At 29.8% G+C, this 17,693-nt stretch overlaps 1 protein-coding gene across 3 annotated transcripts in view; it reads left to right on the top strand.

Moving 5' to 3' along the window:
* Positions 1-15,338, top strand: part of LOC148277333 (spermine oxidase-like) — a 41,215-nt gene extending 25,877 nt beyond the window's left edge. Inside the window, exons 8-10 of one of the 3 annotated variants that reach the window (XM_088232986.1) lie at positions 3,201-4,227; positions 7,800-7,999; positions 9,146-15,338. In XM_088232986.1, the coding sequence (XP_088089112.1) occupies positions 3,201-4,227; positions 7,800-7,999; positions 9,146-9,401 (1,483 nt within the window). In that variant the 3' untranslated portion in view covers positions 9,402-15,338. Of the gene's footprint in view, positions 1-2,874; positions 3,154-3,200; positions 4,228-7,799; positions 8,000-9,145 lie in introns of those variants that run through there. The other 2 variants (XR_015823513.1, XM_088232987.1) reach the window with 2 other exon arrangements.
* The last annotated feature ends 2,355 nt before the right edge of the window (positions 15,339-17,693 follow it).

Below are 17,693 nucleotides of genomic sequence, written 5' to 3'. Positions count from 1 at the left end.
GTAAGATGATCAGTCTTACGCTACGTACCAGTCCAGGGGCTATGAAATATTCCATGTCAACCATGCCGGGAATCGAACCTGAGACCTCTTGCATTGTAGGCAAACGCGGTGAACAATTGACCATTTGTGTCAATTCACACCAATAGTATTGACAACTCAAGGCAGGCAGAGAGCTGTGCTGGTTTAAATATCGATAGGGATAGAATGGCTAAAGAGATTTACCATGCAAATGTTGATTGATTATAAAGACCGAGAAAAACATGGTATGATAATATCATGGACATAATAATCTGGTACATTCATGAGAAGATGAATGAATGTAGAGGAAGCTAGGTCCTTAAGTAAAGATAAAGTAGTGTGGCATTCTATCCTCTGCATACTACGGCTGGTTGTTGTTAGGCTTGGAGGTCGAGAACTAATTGGTGTTATTCGTCATATAACTCAGACACCCAGTTGGCCAAATCACCCTTGAAAAGTTGCTCTCGGATAACAAATTTATATTTTAAGCACTTTATCGGTATATATTTGAAACATTGTGTTATTTATTTGATAATCTTTAAACGTTATTTATTTATACTAAATAAAGCTTTTTATTGTTTGGCGTGTATACAAAAGCAATATTATCGGTGATACTGCAATACCGCATAAATATCAATTGAGTTTTTCGGCAGGGGAACCTAAGAAGCTTTCCATTAATATATTACTTACGATTTTAATCAGCCAAAAATACCACTGGAGTATCAGAAAAAACTATTGTTATTTAGAGTTAAAATAGCAATAATTCAAAAATAACAGCTCTTAGTCTCTATAACAAATTTTTTGTATAATTCTTAAATATTTACGTAAAAAAAAGAAGTTTTTTGGTATTGCAGTATCACTGGCATTGTGTTGAATAAATGGGCTTTGGTAGATGCATTGAAAAAGATCTCCATTGGAGTTGATTTTTAATTTATCTCAATATGTTCTAACCAGAGTTGTACCTACATATCTATAACCGAACTTTTATTGTATTAATATGTTTGTGTAAATCATGTCTCTGTAATGCCCTCGGGTGATAACAAAAATTAATGATTAGTACTTTAAATTGAAGAAAATTATTATATTTTTTTAAAATTTAATATCTTTGCACTAATTATTTTTATAAATAAATACATACATATTTTGATGTTTTAGCCTTTTCTCATCCGAAGTAATTTTCTTAGATTCTTAACATTATTTAATTGTTTACTGGAATTATTAAAAAAAAAATGATTTAATAAAAATTGAGTTTAGGAGTTATTTAACAACTGTTGTTTGCATAGAAAAAAATAGTATGAAGATAAATATAACATTTAACCTTATGAAGTCATTTTATTATATACATAAAATATAAAAAAATAAAAAAACAAAAATAAACGGTGCAATAAACTTGGGCATCTGTCAACACAACCTCATAAAAATATTAGTCGATTTGTGTCTGCATCATAAAGTTATTCCCAATTGAAAATGAAAGTTTACAAGCCAAATTCTCGTAATTTGCGGAAGGTTTTAATTTTCTGCTTCAGAATGAAGCGATCTGTGGCTAAGGCTCATCTAATGGTCTCAAACACTTATAGCAAGTAAAGACTGGTTTCAAAGTCTAGAAGAATTGCCACAATTATTTGGAGTGCCCAACAAGCAATTCCAAAACGCCTCAAAAACCATGGGAATGATTTAGAAGCAAGAAAATAAGAAATAATAATAGGAAGCCGTACGCGTTGAAACCGAGAGATATTAAGCTGCGTTTGTTTGGTTATTAACAGTTGCTTGAAAGGCAAAGACGGTAGGGATTTCTGCATCTCATTGTGACTGGGGAAGAAAAATGGGCCCATTACGATCGTTATCGAATGCAATATTAATGAACAAATGTGATTGAATCGAGAATTGAAAGACAAATGGTCGCAATACAAAGAGAGACACGACAAAGTGATTTTGCAGCATGACAATGCTCGACCCCATGTTGCGAAAGTGGTCAAGACATACTTGGAAACGTTGAAATGGAAAGTCCTGCCCCATGCACCGTGTTCTCCAGATGTTGCTCCCTCTGACTATCACTTGTTTCAATCAATGGCGCAAAGCCTGGCTGATCAGCACTTCTGGTCTTATGAAGAAATGAAAAATCGGATCCATTAAAAAAATGACCGTTTTGTCAACACGGGATTCGTATGCTGCCCGAAAGATGGCAGAAAGTAGTGGCCAGCTATGGACAGTATTTTCAATCATATACATATAGCCAGTTTTTCACAATAAGGCCTCAAATTTTGGAAAAAAAAGGCGGAAGCAATGTTGTACACCTATTAAATAAATATTTTTTGAGTTTGATAAAAACATCTCCTTTGGAAAATTTTTAAAAACCCGAACACGGCAGTTTGTTTATGGAGGCTTGCTTGCAGATAATCCAATAAAACTAAATAAATAGTTTTACCAGAATAGATCCACTTAACCAATTCTAAAAAAGCCAAAAGTAAATTGAGTACTTTACAAAAAATTTTTAAAGTTTGTGTTTTTTTTAAATAACTCCGGTAAAAAAAGAAAAACTGGTCCTTTAAGATTTGAAGGTCTCATCATTTAAGGTTAAATTTGCACCAATGTATCGCATGCTGAATGATAATGCCTTATAGTATTAAAATTTAGTTTATTCTATACAATAGTAATCAAAAATAAACTTTTTTTTTATATCTGGTATATCTGTGAGTGACATTACTTTTCCGCTTTGTATTCATCTTTCATGCACCGTTTTGTCTGTGGTTTTTCGATCCAACAGTTTGTCGAGCTTTAAAAGATCATGAATATTGCTTTGCAATAATTTTACAAAATATGAAAATTGAAATAATTTTTTTCTATGTTCGTATACAGGTTAAATCACTCCCATTTGTGAATGGAGGAAAATTACAATCATGGATATTTCTTCTACAAAGCGCTTTAGCACTGTTCACTTCAATTCAGTTTGATATATTCAAAACCTTTATTTTTGTAGTTATACTAATATGTTAATATGGAGTAGTCTTTCAGCATGGTTACCTTCATTTTGTATCTTTTGTCTGTATGTTTTAACTAATACAACATTTATGTATCTAGTTACTTAAGTTAACATTCATTATAAATATATTTTGAATAAACTTGATTAAATGTGAATGCCATTTTTTATTCATTAAAAATATATTTAAATAATTTGGTTACAGTGATAATTATGCATCTCAGTTATCTCAAAGAGCGACTCATAGTACGGGTCAATATAAAATTATAATAATAGGTGCTGGAATTGCTGGATTGGCAGCTGCCAGGGTATGTTTACTGGCAGGCATAAATGAAATTCTAGTACTCGAGGCTCGAGACAGAGTTGGTGGTCGCATCCATTCAATGCTTTATGAGGAAGGTTACATTGATTTCGGTGCTCAGTGGCTCCATGGCGACAACAATGAACTGAGTGATTTTGCCAGAGACCACAATTTGCTATCTCAGATCCCATCATTCGAAGGACAAGGTCAATTTTTACGAAATGATGGTTACGAATTTGATGCAAGTTTCGTTGAGCAGGTGGAAGTAGTCATTACGAATATTCTAAAGCGTTGCGAATTATTCTCTAAAAATGAAGGTGAATGCAACTTCTCCGTTGGAGAATTTTTGGAACACGAGTTTGAAAAGTATATTAAAACGAACGCTTCAGACTATAACATCTCACTTTGGAGGGAACTACTAAATTGGCATATCAGGTTTCAAGAAATCGATAATTCCTGTGAATCTCTCAAACATCTATCAGCAAAGGCTTGGGGATTGTATGATTTTAATGGTGGTGAGTCTCAGAGTCATATCAATTTTAAAAACGGATACATATCTGTTTTGAACAAATTGGTTGGCACATTCCCTGATGGCATTATCAAACTGAATACTACCGTGAATCAGATTCGCTGGAACAACAGCGCTCATGGCAACACTGTTGGCGTATACCTGAATGACAAGGAATTCTACCAGGCTGATCATGTTATAGTCACCCTTCCACTAGGAGTGTTGAAAACCCGTCATCTGGATATGTTCCTACCGACACTACCACAAGAACACCAGAACGCTATTGATAGTCTCGGGTTTTCAGGCATCGGTAAAATATTCATCCAATTCGAAGATGATTGGTGGGGTGAGAACTCTGAAGGTTTTCAATTTGTTTGGAAACTAGCAACTTTCCAAACTGCTGATGACGTATTTAAAAGAGAGGTAAACATTATAATAGATTTTTTGCTTTTAGATAAAAAAAAACTGCTGGAAAAAACATAATTTTCCAAAATGTAAATTAAATCCAGGATTAAAGAAAATCTATTGTGCATTGAATAATTTTATAATGAGAAAGCCGCAAAAATGAAAATGTTTGTTTTCTCTATTGGTGTATGAAGAAAATAGGAAAACGACAAATCATTCATTTATCTTCTGTGTGGATACAAAATACTGACCTAAAATTTGGGTTATCCGAAAAATCCAGGTTTTCATAAAATATAATTTTGTTATGATACAAAATGTTTCCATTTTTATATAATTAGTTGGGATTGCAGTGGCAGAATTTTTCTTCTAAGTTTGGGTTATTATTATTTTTAAATACTAAAAACTTAAATGCTTCTAAAGAAATCATAACATCAGTAGTTTCATAGCTTCTATTTCAAAATAACTTTGAAAATTCAAAGGACAGTAAAACCTCATTTTTGCATTCCTCAATTTTACGTTTTCCCGCCTTTTACACCGAAATGTTCAGGTATCATTTTTCTTCTTACGCTCAAACAAACATTCCACTTAATTAACGTTTTTTGCATTTTTCATCACCCCCGTTTTACGTGAAAAAAATTCGGAATTCATTTGATGTATCAAAAAAGCCAAAATTTTGTCGTAAAAGCAGTGCTGGGGTCCGCGTGCCACCGCGTGTGCCACGCGAATGAAGAATAAAAGCAGGTAATAACTAATAAACTCTAAATTACTGTCTTAAACTAAATTCAATTCAGGTGCAGTAATTAAAATATTTGTTTGTGTGTCTTCCTTTAGGTTTAGTTTTTATTTGAACGAAAATGTCATATCCACATTATTACAAATCATGACACGCAGTTGACAAACATTAAGGAACAACAAAGTCTTCATATCAATAAATTGCGATGCATTAAGTTTTAAAAATGTAATTATAGATGTATTTAAAGTTATAAAAAAGATAGTTTAAAAGGTTGTCATAAAAGTGGGAAACAGTTTTGCCGCGATCTATAAGAGTTGTTTTTAGTAATGCCATACAAAAAAAAGTGATACCATATAAATGAAATTTCACAATATTTAGAGGAAAAAATATTGTATGGATTTTATGCAAATTCTAAATTTTATTTTCGGTTTTTAAATTTATTTATACATCAAATAATTTTAACATGCTGTTTTTATTTTTTTTTAATAAATACGGATTACATAATATTGTTTGAAAAAATACAAAATATAAACATATTTGTAATGAAATCATAAAAAATAGTTTAAAAACATTAACAATCTTCAATTATTACGGTTTTTTTTTATTTTTCTGGAAGTATATTTACACTAAAGTTTAGCAAAATTTATTTTATTTTCATATAATTCCATTTTTTTCATACATTTTTCATTTCCTCACTTAAGCATTTTCCTCAGTTTTATACCCTTCTTTTTCTTGCTCTTGAAAAAAGGGGGTTTTACTGTACGTATATTTTATTGAGATGTGTTAAAAAAATGGCATTTGTGGTGATGGTTTCAACAAACTTAGATTTCAGGTGAAGGAACAAGGTATTACTATCTCTCATAGTTATGTAAAAAGTTAATAGGAGTAAAGACTAGAGAACAAGCCTTATTTGATCACTTCTTTAGATGTAATATTGTGTTCTTTTTGCGTTGAGTCAATCTTTTGGTAACACATACTTTTATATTGATAGGGTTGTGGTCCTGTGGCTAGTGTCTCGGACTCACGGACCGAAGGTCCGTGGTTCGAATCGCACTGTACCCCAACTCGATTCCTAATAGTGAGTTACTTACAACTCCTTGAAAATGACCCTCAAAATAAAATATTTGGGTAAATCATAAGAATGCAAATATTTCTTTTTATTAAAAAAAAAAAAAATCCTGGTGGTTTTATAGTTTTCTTTTCTTTACTAATGTTTTGACCTAAAGATGAGCTTATCAGTAGTCAAAACATGAGTAGATTGAATAAAAAGACAACCAAATAAAAGAACTATGTTGAATATTAACTAAATTCAAATATGAAAGAGAGGGGAGCACATTTGACTTTTAAATTTAATAGATCCAACCTGCGATTTTTGATAGTCGTAAAAATTCTTACCAATAAAATACATGTCACTTTCAAAATTATTGAATTATTTTTGTAAAAATTGTTTAAAAAAAAAAAAACCTTGAAATTTTACCGCATATGTATCATACAAATAAATGAATTAATGTTTTAATGAATTTTTTATATGCACTGAAAATTCAGACTTTGTATTTCATTGCAATTTTTATTTTTTAAATACGTACATACATTTATTATTTACAAAGTCACATTTCCCCAACCCCTGATGCTATAAGCCCTAGGGACACTTATAAAATCAAATGTTGAAACATATTTAATAATTTTAAAATAAATATATAATGTTATTATTATTTAATATTACGTATAAAAAACATTTTCCACATTTTTTACGAAATGGAAAAAAGCTTACATGAAGAAAGAAGTATCATAAAATTTAAGCCAAAAATCAAAGATATGTTTTGTATACTTTCCATATGTAGTAACAAAAGATGGCGAATGATTCTCTAGAAACTTTTCTGTAAAATTATTATTTTTGGTTTAGATCAAGTAGCTAATAATAATAATAAAGGTTTAGTAAATAATATTATATCATTACCACCTGCCTGGCAAAATATGTAGACAATTACGCAGTGGACCTACATTCTTCAAATTATTCTCATGCATTTCTTAAAACATTGTATACAAATACCGGGACTGAGTATAAAAAACAACAACATATCAATTATTCGAAATAGGCTCCTTCTGAAGCGATACATGAACAATCCATTCATCCATGCACTTTGTGTAGGCATACTCCGGAATCGCTTTAAGTTCTATCTGAGATTTTCGTTTTATGTCGTTTATTTCTTTCTGCAACATTTTCAACGTGTCTGAACCCGAAATTTCGTTCACAACACAAAATTTAAGACAAATTCTGTGTTAAATATTTTTCTCAATTTTTTCACTTGAGTACAACCAATGTCTTTGACTGCTCACAACAAACTAAATGACAGATCGCGCTTAAACTTAACTTCAACTTAAAGTACAGTAGTGCTAACTTAGAAAAATTGAAAAATCATTTATGTGCTCCTTTTAAATGACTCAGTCCCGGTATTTATTGGACAGAATGTACTTAGTACATTGTGCATTCCATAAAATAAATCCCTCAACTAATAGGTACCACATCAGTGCTATTTGAAAGTCATATAAAAAAATAATATGTTGAGTAATATACTCTTAGAAAAGATACCTATTGAATTCTGTTGTATTTGTATCATAATGTTTATGAAATATTGTAGGTATTAACAAAAACTTAGTTTTATTAGATATATATAATTCATTAAAATAGTCGAAACTGTTTTACATTGCAAAAACTAAACTCTAATTCAAACCATTGACTTGGCTGATTTAGATTATTTGTAATGTTTATCATTACTTTCAGTCCTGTATGTTTTTTCTTTAGTTGAATATTATCCTGAATAATTTGCTGATATTTCAATGCAATATAATTTTACAGGATGCCGAGTGGGTAAGACATATTTCAGGATTCGACATTTTAGCAGTTGGACCTCCTAATACATTAGTTGGATGGGTTGACTCTGAAGGTACACCTATTATGGAAACCCTTACTGATGAAAAGCTTGCGGCTGATTGTGTTTTGGCTTTGAAGCATTTTACCAAAAATCATGTCTTACCACCAGTCAAAAGCATCAGACGGTGAGTACTTTCTGTTAATTTTTATTGAGATATGAGTAAAAAATGTTTACATTTTTCTCCAAGCAAATACAGTAATATGCAAGATGAAATTTACAAAGTGGAAAAAAATCGTTATCAAAGCTGTAACGTAATCCAAAATGTCAAAAAAGAGTGCGAAGGACCCAGGTCCTAATAAACCCAGTAAACCTTATTGTGTATCTGGACGACCATTAAAATCTAAGAAATTTAATCTCATTGAGCATGTTTCATTATACGTTTTATGGGCCGTGTAATAGTGATACCGTCTTGGTATAATATTCTTCTTTTATAGCAAGGCCCTAACTAATTGTCATGTGCCTGCTTGTCACAATGTTGAAAAGTAATTGTCTTGTAATTTTTAGAATTCAGAATAAATTATTAAGGTTGTCGAGTGTTATTTCAATAACCACAAATTTCAATGCAGCATTATAATATTGCAATTGGTGATGCGTATATCATCCAATTAAAATATATTACACAATCTAGTATAATACAAAACCTTCATTAGATAACAATGATACATTAGCAATATTAACAGATTGACTGCCACTTTGCCACGGGTAAAGAGTGGGAAATTCTGTTTATTTAACTTGTTAATTTTTAAAAAAAAGATAGATGATTCGCCACATCGGTTTCTGGCGGGATATTGCCAAATAGAAATAACATGCCATTATCAAAGGTAAATGCGTGATCGGCACATCACGCACTCCCTCCTTTATGCACAAACGCGTGATTCGCGTTCAATCTGTTAGTGATTATTTGTTTGGAAAACAAGTTCAAATGGAATATTTTTTTAAAGTAAGTAATATAGATCTTCAGATGTCAGCAAAATAGAGAATTTTTTCCATTGTGAAATAATCTCATAAATTAGCCAATGATGAATATTTTTTAAAGTAAGTAATATAGATCTTCAGATGTCAGCAAAATAGAGAATTTTTTTCATTGTGAAATAATCTCATAAATTAGCCAATGATAAGTATAAGATATGTAATTCCTGCCTAGATTGACTTATTTTCAAAAAGGTTAAACTCCGCTTAGATATCTTTCAGGAATTATTTTGTCTATAACTAAATAATGTTTCTTTATTGGATAAAAATTAATTATGAAAAATTTGATGGTGTTTTCCAGTACAAATTGGAACAGTGACCCATTCACCCTCGGTTGCTACTGTCACATCACCCGAGACTGTGACGAGCTAGGAGTCGGCCCTACTACTCTGACAGTTCCCATCCTCAACAACAGTGGTAGCCCTGTTCTACTATTCGCCGGAGAAGCTTGCCACAACACGTTCTTCTCCACTACCCATGGTGCCTTCCAGTCAGGAGCTCAGCAAGCTAGTGTCATCTGCGATCACATCATATCCAACGAGATCCTCGATCTCTAAATCCTTAACACAGTTCATCATTTCTTACATCAACATGATGCTATTTATATTTTAAAGTATTTTAATACTCTTCTTGTCTTCAACAACGCAACAGTGGGATATTGCATGGAAACAAAATGGTTTCATTTTGTAATCAAGTATATGTTTTTAATTTAAAGGAAAAACTCATTAAGTTAGTCTTACTGTATTTCTCAAATGTTTCTAAAAGGTGATAATCTAACATTTTTGTTCAAATTTCAAGAATAAGTCATCTAAAAAGTATTATACAATCAACTCTAAATCTACACATTATTTTAAAATTTGAATTTTGTATTACAAATTAATTAATGACTGATACCTTTTCATTGGATTTCTGATATTTACTAAAATTATATTTGAAATACAATTTATTTTAAAGCTATTTGGTATATTTTCTTATTATTTAAGCTCATTAAATTAATTTGTATGTAAGATTATTTTCTTTAGTTTTTAATGTTTTTAAGATCAGATGTAAAAATACCCACTAAAAATTTAGGTTTCACCTTACCTTATGCTAGATCTTAAGAGTATCTAAAAAACCTAGTCTATTTAGTAGATAATACTAATCAAGAAAATAAAAGACTTGCATTAAAAAAATAACAATTGAGCAGGCAATAGCAGTCAGTATTATATATTGTACACACTAAATTTTGTTAGAAATTTATGCATTAACATTCCCTCAATGTGAATTTATGCCGGTAAAATAAAATAATGTGCTTTCTTTGTCCCATCTTGGTTCCTTGGTATATTCAAAGAGCACATACATATTTTACGAGCCTAATTGTTTAAGAACTCTTATGCCAAAGTACTCAATATATTGCTTTGCTCCTCCCACAAAACTATCAAAACGCTTTTATTTGTACCATTAAATTAAATTCTATACAATTAGATTTTATACGTAATTGATAATTTTAGCTCGAAATTACTAATAAAGTTCATAAGAATGTCAACGACTGAATAAATCATCTTATTAATAAATTCTTACCTATGATAAAGGTACCTAGGAAAGGCTATAAAGCTGTATGGAAACTAATGTGATTTAATCATTGTTTTCAGCATTACATTTTCATTTAATGCTTTTAAAATTCTTAGGTACAATTATTTTAAGAGAAAAAGTCAACATGTATTTTTCAATTTAAAATACAGATTCGAGAATCATTGATCTTTAAATTTGAACAAAATTAAAAATTTTGGCAAATGCTGCTTTAATATATTTGAAAAAAAATTGTGCTACTTTGTGATTTATACAAATTGCCTAAAAGGCCATAGCGAAACTAGTATATATACTACTTTTTAGTTGTTAGATCACTTCATCCAAAATCAGTTTTTTAATTAAGAAAATATAAGTACATATTTATTATATAATGTCTACTCTTCAACCGCAGCTGATTATTCTTTAAATAGTTTGTTTTCTTATACTCTGGACTGGCACAAAACTGTATTAGAAAAACGCTATTCTATAAGGTTCTCCATATAACAAATATTTTTTCAGTATGAATATTTTTCACCTTGTTTTATTAACTTTTAAGCATATTTATTTGTTTGCCAGTACAAATACGGTATTATTTTGTAACTTTTATAACCCAGAATTTTCGGGCACAAATACATATTACAATATTATAATCCCACTAGTTAAATCGTAATATAATATTATAGGTGTTGCATTGAATGTTGTGCTTTTTATGAGAAAAAAGTCTCTTGAAATAAAATACCTAATGGAAAAGCTAATTGATTTGAAATTGTGGGGACCAAAATTTGAAAGACAGGGAATTTAAAATTATTTATTAAAGCTGAGATTGTTCATATTTACAAGTATTTTAAATAGTAAGTATATATTGATTTTGGATAAATTTTCAGCGTTCGATTAACTGTTTTTCCAAAAACTTTGACCAACGATGCAATTTGTTGTTCATTGGGATGAGACATAATTATCTTTAAAATCCATTTGAATAAAAAAAATATGTATTGAATTAACTTATTTAATTAATTTATTATCCATATGTTTTGCATTTTTTCTTTTAAGGCATCCTGTATTTATTTAATAATTTTTGGCTATAGTATATGGCTACTATACATCCCGTGTTCGATTTCCGTTGGGTCAACATATATTTTTCTATAAATTTCACTGTAAATTCATTTTTCAATTATTAAATACCATCTATCTGATTTAATATACCTATTTTATTATTATAATGATTTTTTATTTAAAAGATAAATGTTTAACAATCACTTCTTCGCTGTTCAAGTTTGCCTACTATGTATACATATTATTATGTGTTGGTGAAACAGCTTTGTATTTTGTAAACAAAGCAAAGAAATAAGATTGAAAAAAATAGTAACATTTTACTATGTAACATTTCACGCCTCATCCTTTTAAGTTTTTGGAATAACATGTTTCCACTCTTCCTGAAATATATTTAAAGAGTATGAAACCTGAATAGAAAGTGTATTGAAATACGAATGTCAATTTTTGAGTGTAACTCATATTTTTCTAACTGAACCAATATTTTATATATGGAAGTAAAGGATGAAATATTGCGAAATATTATTGATTTTTGATGTATAATTGTTTAAATCAACGAGCTTTTCCTGTGGTATGTTATTTCTCATATGTGTAATGTTTAAAATTACGCTTAATTTAATGTGATTAATCTACCCAGTACATTTGTTCTATTCTCAATGTAAGAGAAGGAATTTTAAAGGATGTTCTCTTGTATAACGATCCTTTTGGGCTGAATTTAAAGCTTGTGGTGTGATTTTGAACACTCTTACAGGTGTAGAGAACGCATTGCTAGCGCATAATTAGCATGTACATTACGTGCAAGCGAAGCATTCTCTACTCTCGTGAGAGCGTTCCGAAAACCAGCCCTGTATTTGTGAGTGTGGAAACATAAAATGTTTTTGAACATCTTGGGTATAGTGTGTTCCAAGTTTGTAAGATCATTTTAACTTGATTGAAAGACTATTCCTCCTCTTACCGATATTGAGTTACATATTTAATTACCAATTTATCAGTGTTTATTGTAATTCTTGTATTGTAGCTAGTTACGAAACAAGCCAACTAGTCCGCACGGAATAAATTAAAATTCCTAGAACTAACTCTTGATGCTTTCAATTCACATGAAATATAGTTCACTCACATAATGTCCAATTGTCAACAGATTTTTAAACTCTGTTTGTGTATTAAACGGAATTCAGTGTAATAAATTTGGAGTCACTTAGTTATTATATTGGTACCACTGTCTATCAGATACAACTATCGTAGTGATTAAATTATTGAGTCAATTGTCATACCGGAAAGGACATTCGAAATTTGTAGATATTCATTTACCCATTCTGACTACTGTGTGTTATTTCATGTATTGTATGTAATTAAATTATATTATTAGACTTGCGGACTAGGCAAAGCTACAAACATATTCATTAAATAAATATCAATGTCTTGTGTTTATGTATCCCAAATACTGCATATCACATTTATTATATCATATGTGTTGTGAATTTATAATAAGTACATAAATATTCTAGTAAGCCTTTTACTGGGTTAATTGTGTCGACAATAATAAACTAAATTACTATTGTAATATCTATTTTTTATTTTTTAAAATAAATTTAGTAACATCTTAATATAATCTGATTCTGAATCAGATATAACTATAACCCCTAAACAGGTTAATTTGATACTGTTTATGCCTTCGTAATATTTTAAATAAATTATTAAACGAAAATTAATGATATTATATTATTATTCTTTAGTTCTTAAGCTATTTTATATTTTAAAACGCACAAATCGTGTACTTTAATTATAAAAAAATAATTCCTCCTTTAGTACTCAATGAAATTGATTACAAGTCTTTGGATTCTGATTATATAATCATTTGAAATCTATATTCTCTGTCGACACATAAAAATACATAATATAATCTAATTGTCATTTAACTTTTATATGTTTCCTTGTGCATTGAGATGTTGTACTTGTAACCACCCCTGTGCTAAAATTATCTATACTACAGCTATTCTTAACCTATGGTCATTCGTATTTGGGATTTGTAAACAGTAAAAACGTCTTTTAACATCTTTCAAGGGAGCAATGGAAAAGTATAAAACCGAGGATAACACTAAAGTGAGGAAATGAGAAATGTATGGATCAAGAGAATGAAATAAAAAAAATATATATACAGACTATAACGCAAATACTGCCAGAAATATTAAAATTGTAAAAAACTGTCAAATTGGAGATTAAAAATATTTGTAACTAAGATTTAATTTAAAATATTTTATATTTTTTTAAATGAAATTCCCATCTGTTTTTTTGTTACAAAAAAAATATGTTGCATATAAATAATTTTATATGTAAATACTTAAATTTATTGAAAATCACAAAAATAAAAATTGCTGAAATTTGAATTGTCATTTAACAAAATGTTTCATACTTTTATGAAATTTTTAAACCATCGTCTTTTCACATATTTATGCCTTTTAATAATACATATTTCTATTGCTACATTTTCAAACTTTTTGCGATTTTAAGCTGCTTGTCACAATTTAGTAAAATGTCAAAATGTCATTTTTGTTCAGAAAATGTACGAGGATTTAATGAAAACTCATCCTAAGGACATTGGAATGTCACTAAGAGTATATTTGTTTGAAAAATGGATTTAAATTCAAAGCAAAAAAGCATTTAAGTAAATTTGACACTTAATCGGAAAGGTCAATGCACTCACTTTGAATTTAGTTTGGGCGCACGCGGTCCATGGTACCTTTTCATGTCAACCTAATTTTGTCTTTTATGGACACATCTAATGAATATTGAAAAATGTTGAAAAGTGAAGGTGGGAAAATATCTGTACGATAATGTATTGAGAAAAATGGGACCTGAATATGTCTGCATCAAAAGCGGGAACATGTAATATTGAGGAACGTAAAAATGAGGTTTTACTGTAATATAATATAATATAATATGCGTGTTATAAACCAGTGCAAATTATTTTGAAAATAAGAGTAAATCATGTTGAGTGTCTTAATAGAATATATTTCTTTTTGAAAAACAAGATCGGGTTAGCAAATGAACTACTGGCTGGGTAAATTTTAATTATGATGTCTTGAGATTTTCCTGCCATTGTGCATTGTGCAGACATTATTATAGACATGCTCATTTTAACCTAATTTGACTTTGTTATATGTGATGGTTGTCTAATTCTACAATTCTGATTACAAATGACTAGGAATTGGCATCATCTTTAAACGGGCTGAGCCATGTTAGATGGAGACTAACCTAATCAGAAGACACTACATATTCATGTTAATCTGCTCTAATGTTCTCAAGATTTCTTGGAAATAAATTTATGTGCTTAGTAACAAACTAATAAATAAAAAAATTAAAAACATAGTAACAGCATTTTTGTACTTTACATTAAAAATATATGCATCAAATAACTGATTGTCACCAATGAGATTATTTATAAAAAATATTTGCTATCCTGTTAATTACAAGACAAGCCATTTTTCTAAAACTATTGACTATTAAATTGAGTCATTGATATTATATTCTCTCAATCAACCGACACATCTATGTGACAGATAAAAAGACGTCTTTTCAATCATTGAAGTAAAAAACATCACCCATTTTTTTACATTATTTTTCATATTATATGATGATCATTACATGATATACTTAAACAAAATAAAAATTAGACTATTGGAAGCTATACCTGCATATTTGTGATTGGTTATTTCTGCTTCAAAGGATTTTTAATAACCGCATCAGATGATATCCTCCAGGTCTCAGGACAAAATAAATTTATAGTGAACCATAGGTTAAGAAAGCTGCCATTAATCATATATCAAAGTATATGCATGTCTGTGTACCTACATAATCCTTAAATTAATGTTGATGTAACAATAAACACCATTGAGAAATTTGTGTCTTATTTTTCCCCTTTCATCGAAAAACTCTTACGGCATATGCATTTTTACATTGAAAGAAGAAGAAGAAACATAACTTAAAGTAAGAAACCCAAGCATCTGCATCATCTTGTTCAATGTTGATCATTGTAGTCTACAGATGTTACGTACGGTGTATGGTATGGTACGTCTTCATTTCTCTCGATATTGTGCGAAGTTGAGGGCAGCATTTAACCTTTTCAAATGTACACAAATTTATTTACTCCCGTACCTACCGAAATTAAAAAGCGGGGAGGTATTTTTTTTTAATTACTGGCATCCCCTTTTTCCTCTATTTATCTTTTTCTGTTTAAATTGGTAGTCAGAATTACACAGAAAAATTCTTAGCTAGACAGCTGGCTTCTTTGTTTTTTCTTGACGTCCATCTAAATGATGCTTGAGAGAAGAATTAAATACGTATTACTAAAATTACAACCCATTTTTTACTAACATCTAGACCTATTACCCGCCAGTTTCAGAAATAGTTTCGAAAACTACTTTTGGAATTTTTCCCTTGATTTATTATATTATAAAGTAATAACACATGTTAGAATAACTTTTTCAATTTGTTATGCGTATCAATAGTTTTCATTCAAATGAATGTTACATAATTTCTAAAATACAAGAGATAAAGAAATGTAATAAATTTTTTAGTACATACAAAATACTAAGTATTTTTTTTATTTTGAATTAAGTTACAATAGTCATACTCGTAGAAGCAATAATTAACAAGGCACACAAAATGACTGGATTTATTATGCAGCTGTGTAAATCTATATATTTATAATATACGCACGCTCCTATCTTGAATATTGCACTGCAATGCAAAAAAATTGAGTCTTCAAAAAGATTCCTGATCAAGTAGAATACGAATATCCTTTTCATTTTCCAAATTATATAGCTTCTTTCAAATTTCATGACCTTAACACACAGAAGGTCTGCCAACTAGGCTCTCTGATCTTTTCTATATTCCTAACATTAAAACTTGAGATAAAGGGGAGGTTTAGTATAGTGTACAAAGGATATGCATCCCGAATGGGGCATCCAAAGGCATCTCATGTCTTGTCAGTCTTATCCACAGAAGTAGCTTTGCACTTTTCCAAATTTATTAAATTAAATTTAAAGCACACTATCCTAACAAGGATGATTTGTGCTATAACCAACTAAAAAAAAAACATTCAAACTAGTCATCGGAAACATTCAACCATCCCTCGTATATGTGAAACATTTAACAGTCAAGATATAATTATTTAACACTCCATGTAAAGGGAAATTAAATATATGTATATATAAGAGAACTAATATAACATAAATTCATAACAACAGAGAATAGATATTTTGTATTTTTTTCTTTTTTATTTATTTAAAACTTCAAGTACAAAGAATAAGTACTTTGCCGGACTTATTGCTAAAAGCAAAATCTTCCAGCCAACCAAAAAAACAGACTGGTCAAAAGAAGAGTTGGTCAAAATTTTATACTAAAATAACATAAATATATATATCAAAAGATACATACATAAAATGAAATAACCTAATTAATTAAAATTAAAAGCTGTTTTTTAATTGGGAGATAAAAGGCTTGCATATATTAACTTTTTTTTAAAATACTTTATGGTACTATACATATTAGATAATGAGAAATGTGGAATCAGATAATGAGTTTGGAAGGAGAGAGGAAGAGGAACCAAAAAAAGAAAAAGGGATTGTTTCTCGTCATCAAATCAATTTTTAAAATCTATTTCAATTTTACACTTTTATTTTTATCCTCCGCCACTCATAATTTTCATTCTTTTTCTTCTCACTATCTTCTTTTTATGTCCTTATTTCTTTTATTTTAATTTACATGAATAACATTGTTTCAATTATTTATCATTTTATTTTGTATATAGTTTAAAATGCCGCTTTATTTTAGTCAAATTATGTGAATGCATGTAAGTGGATGGCAGGCCCTGCTATTTATCATTTTTTTAATAGTCTAAGTATAAAGATAACCTATACCTATAACGCCTGCATAACACCTATTCTCCTCTACGGATGCGAATCGTGGCACCTCACTAGGGCCCAAAACAGCAAAATACTGAGTTTTGAGAATAGGTCTCAGAAAAATCTCGGGTGTGTGGTGATTTGACTTTGTGAAGAATGAAGTAATAAAATAATGGACACACAAACTCCGGTGACAACTTTACTGTTATCTAATTATTTCACGTACATACAAGGCAACGCCTGAAAATGTTATTTGTTCAATTTCTATACTTCTTCATAGACCAGGTGGATTTATTAACAATATTTCTTCCTCTCTGTTGTGATATGTTAATATAAACAGCCCCCCAT

Source organism: Micrasema longulum, unplaced genomic scaffold, assembly GCF_059751315.1.
Source record: "Micrasema longulum isolate JH-2025_06_02 unplaced genomic scaffold, ASM5975131v1 h1tg001048l, whole genome shotgun sequence".
NCBI lineage: Eukaryota > Metazoa > Arthropoda > Insecta > Trichoptera > Brachycentridae > Micrasema > Micrasema longulum.
This window is presented reverse-complemented; position numbering and strand designations above follow the sequence as displayed.